This window comes from Triturus cristatus, chromosome 5_2, assembly GCF_964204655.1.
Source record: "Triturus cristatus chromosome 5_2, aTriCri1.1, whole genome shotgun sequence".
Lineage (NCBI taxonomy): Eukaryota > Metazoa > Chordata > Amphibia > Caudata > Salamandridae > Triturus > Triturus cristatus.
This window is the reverse complement of record NC_140588.1, coordinates 918,489,479-918,493,638: the sequence shown is the minus strand read 5'-3', so window position 1 is coordinate 918,493,638 and position 4,160 is coordinate 918,489,479. Positions and strand designations below refer to the sequence as shown.

At 41.5% G+C, this 4,160-nt stretch overlaps 1 protein-coding gene across 1 annotated transcript; it reads left to right on the top strand.

Annotated features, from left to right (window-relative positions):
• Positions 1-1,234: 1,234 nt before the first annotated feature.
• LOC146829433 (large ribosomal subunit protein uL6-like) lies at positions 1,235-3,905 on the top strand. The gene is made up of 2 exons (XM_085606690.1): positions 1,235-1,488; positions 3,494-3,905. The coding sequence occupies exons 1-2, from the start codon at positions 1,235-1,237 to the stop codon at positions 3,807-3,809; spliced, it is 570 nt and encodes a 189-aa protein (XP_085462816.1). The 3' UTR covers positions 3,810-3,905.
• The last annotated feature ends 255 nt before the right edge of the window (positions 3,906-4,160 follow it).

Genomic DNA, 4,160 nt, shown 5'->3' with positions numbered 1-4,160 from the left:
TACATAAACAAATCGAAGTCACTCCAAGAATGATTATGTTTGGCTTGCATACAGACTATCATCTTAATGAACCGGCATCCAAATTTATTTTTTATGTGATTATCCTGGCAAGACAAGAAATATGTAGAGCCTGGAAAAACATAAATGCTCCAACTTTTATAGAGTGCCTGAAATATATAATTTATACTAGTGAATCCGATATGGCATGTGACAATAACAGCTATGGAAAAGTCTGGGCAGCCCTGGTTGCATGGCGGAATAGATAAAGTATATTCCAATGATTTCACCTGAGCACTGCTTGTTCGGTCCCTTCAAAATAGCGCCGGGTTATCTGGTAGCGCGAAAAGGAGTGGACATTGAAGGCAGTGGTTGCTTGAGGGTTTGAGCCTCTCTCTCTCTCCGCACCGGTCTTGAATATCAGGGCTGGGTTAGGTCGATCAGTGAGGAGAGGTTGTGGCCTCCCATCAGGAATGCCCATCTCGGAATATGAGGAATAAAAAAATAAAAAAAATAAAAAAAAGAGGGGCAGGACATGGGAAGATGTAGATGGGGAAAGGCATGATGAGCAGATGTGTGGGGTCAGAGACTTTATTGTGAGAGGGTGAGTCAGTGGCAGTCACACAACAGAGAATTTCTCAAGTGTGACTGCCACTGTTCAGTGGGGAGCTATTTTGATGAAATATCACGCCCTCCCAATAAGATGAAAACAAAATATGTCAATCTTTATGCTACAGATGTTTTTGTAGGAGTTTTTCCAGCGACCAGGAACTTAGAAGTCTAATTGTAAACTGCTTAAAGAGATTTGAAATGTTATGTTATTGATATTTATGTGACACTACTTCATGATTATCAGAAATCATAGCTATTATTTGGTAGTACATGAAGTTCATTTTCTGTCATGATATTCGAACACTGGATAGTAGATTCATTCAATGTTTCTGTAGAAACTGTACCAAGAACAAATGACCTTCTGTATTAATCTTTGCATTGGATGCGATGTCAAGGTCCTCAATAAAGTATGTTAACAAAAAAAGAGATTTGAAATGTTGAAGTTCATTTCCTACCATAAAGATAGGAAAGTAAGCATAAGGCGTTCGCCACCAGCAAGTGAAAGCAGGCCAGTTAGTATGGTCCTACATCGAAACAACAAGTTTATGAGGACTTATTGCAATGCAAAATCATTCTGCTTTAATTTTTACTATCTGGGAAAGTGCCTATCAGTGTGTGAGGCCAAATGAAGACCATTCTCAACAACCAGACTGTGGACATCCCCGACAACATGGACATCACCTTGAAAGGGGACACTGTTATTGTGAAGGGCCCTCGGGGAAGTCTTCACCGGGACTTCAACCATATTAATGTTGAGCTCTGTCTCATAGGCAAGAAGCATAGGAAGCTTTGTGTTGGCAAATGGTGGGGTAATCGCAAAGAGCAGGACACGGTGCGCACAATCTGCAGCCATGTGCAAACCATGATTAAGGGTGTCACATTGGGTTTTCGTTAGGGTTGACCTCTGGGCCCCAATCCTAACAAGGGTAATAAACACAGCGATTGCAACGGGCATGCCACGATCCTGGTCCGAGGCTATAATAGTCCCAATTTAAAAAAAAGGAAAAAAGGATGATCCGCAGTGTTACCGACCCATATCCCTAATTGACGTGACGGCCAAAGTCCTGGGGCGAGTAGTTTTAAATCGCCTATTAGACTGGGCTGAAGAACACCAAATAATTACGGACTTGCAATATGGGTTCAGGACTGGAAAATCAACTACAGACCAGTGCCTGAATCTTTATTTATTAGTGGCTAAATAAACCCTTGCAAGTGATCAGGCTGTATATCTGGGGTTCATGGATCTCTCAGCCGCTTTCGATCATGTCAATAGGGAAAAGCTCTGGGATCTGATGATCAGACTAGGGGTAGATCAGGGCCTAGTTGACATCTTAAGAGCACTCCACTGGAATACCTCTGCTAAAGTGCGTTTTAATCTGGAGGGTGATACTACGGCACCCTTCCCTTGCACAAGGGGGGTGAGACAGGGATGCATCCTGGCCCCGTTCCTGTTCTCATTGTACATAAATGAGTTAGAACAGGCACTATGTAAACTGAATGCAGATACCCCTAGAGTAGGCTCCCGACCGGTCCCCGTGTTGTTGTATGCAGACGATGCGGTACTCTTAGCCCGCACACCCAAAGGTTTGCAGAGTTTGTTAGATGGGTTTGTCAGCTTTATGGCCAGTTTAGATCTATCGGCTAACCTAACTAAGTCTTATGTACTGTTGGCTGGATCTAAACCTTGTAAAAAGTTCTTATATAAAATAGGCAGACACAAAATGGAACAGGCTAAGACCTTTGCCTATCTGGGTTTACTTTTTGATGGGCTTTTAAATTTTAAACTTTTAATTGAAGAGCGGAGCTCAAAATTAGTGGCATCCACAGGGGCCATAATGAGCTACGGGCGTAGGCTGGGCAGGTGGTCTCCAGAACAGGTTATGCACCTATACGGCTCAATTTGCTGCCCCAAAGTAATGTATGGGGCTGACGTTTGGGGTTTTGCATGTACCCAACAAATACAGACTGAGGAGAACAAATTCCTGAGAAAGATCCTCCAAATTTCACAAAGTACATCGGCCCACATTACTCATGCTGAATTGGGAAGGGTACACATGGAGGATCTGATTAAGGTCAGACCTCTTATGGCTTGGCTGAGAATTTGGTCCAATATGGAGGCAGGTTTGAGCAGACAAATAATTAGAGACTGTATGGATAGAGACAAGGGAATGTGCATTCCATAGCTGAATTATGTAAGGACTGCTCTGGAGGGATTAGGCTGTAAGGACCTCTTTTTTAACCCAACAACAATAATCCCCGAGGACAAACTTAGAATTAAAAGAATTTTTTATGCAAAAGAGACTGCACGTAGAGCGGCTCTTGAAGAAAGCAAGCCCACAGTCCGTTCCTACAGCATGGTAAAGACAGTAGAAGGTATGGAACCGTACCTCACTCTTATGCGCAATGCACAGGATAGGTTTTTAATCACCCGATTTAGGCTCAACCTTTTACATCACTTGTTGGCTGACCCACTTGGTTTTACTGTTACAGTTGAGCAGAAGGGTACCTGCGGCTGCGACAATAGGTCTCCGCAGGATACCCTTCACTTTGTTTTACTATGCCCTTTTTACTCGGCACCCAGACGTAGCTTTTTACTAAGGATTTTAAAATAAATGAAGTTTAGACACGCCAAGGTTGCTCTTTTATACTTACAAAGGTCTGAGAACCCACTGACATTGGCTTGCACCATGAATTATATTAAAGTTGCAATAAGACTTAGGAACACTAGGGGGCAATATTGAATGAATTGATGATAAATGTACCTTGTGAAGCCTAATGTAATTGAAATTCACTGAAACAATGTTTTTTAAATGTATTACTGTACTTTTATGATATTTTTTAAATATCGAATAAAGGATTTGAAATGAATGATTAAGGGTGTCACATTGGGCTTTCGTTACAAGATGAGGTCTGTGTACGCTCATTTCCCTATTGACATAGTAATTCAGAAAACTGTCTCACTAGCAGAAATCCGTAACTTATTGGGGAAGAAGTACACCCACAGAGTGCGCATGAGGCATGGTGTTAACTGTGATCTTTCTCAAGCCCAGAAGGACAAGTTGATTGTTGAAGAGAATGACATTGAACTGCTTTCAAATTCAGTTGCCTTGATTCACCAAGCCACCACCGTAAAGAAGAAGGCTATCCGAAAGTTCTTGGATGTTTCAGAGAAGGGTATTGTCCAGCAGCTGGAAGAATAAGCTTGGTGTCTATGCCACCAACTGAAGCATTTCTGTAAATATAAATGGTCTGCCAGAATAGCATCAAAAAGATCTTTGTGGTGCACAATTTAAATTAAAAAATTATTCTTCCTTGAAAAAAAAAAGAAAGACCCAGTTAGGACATAAACATATTATGCAACACTTGACTGAGTGCACGAGATATCTGCACCAAGAACAGTTTCTGTAATAATGTCACTAAAACTCTATTCCTTTAAAAAAAATCTAGTATATTTATACAGGTTTATTAGTTGAATAATCAACTAAGTATGCATGGCATTCTTTCCCAAACTGATGACCCACTGGTGCGTCACATGCGATTTTTGGTGGGTC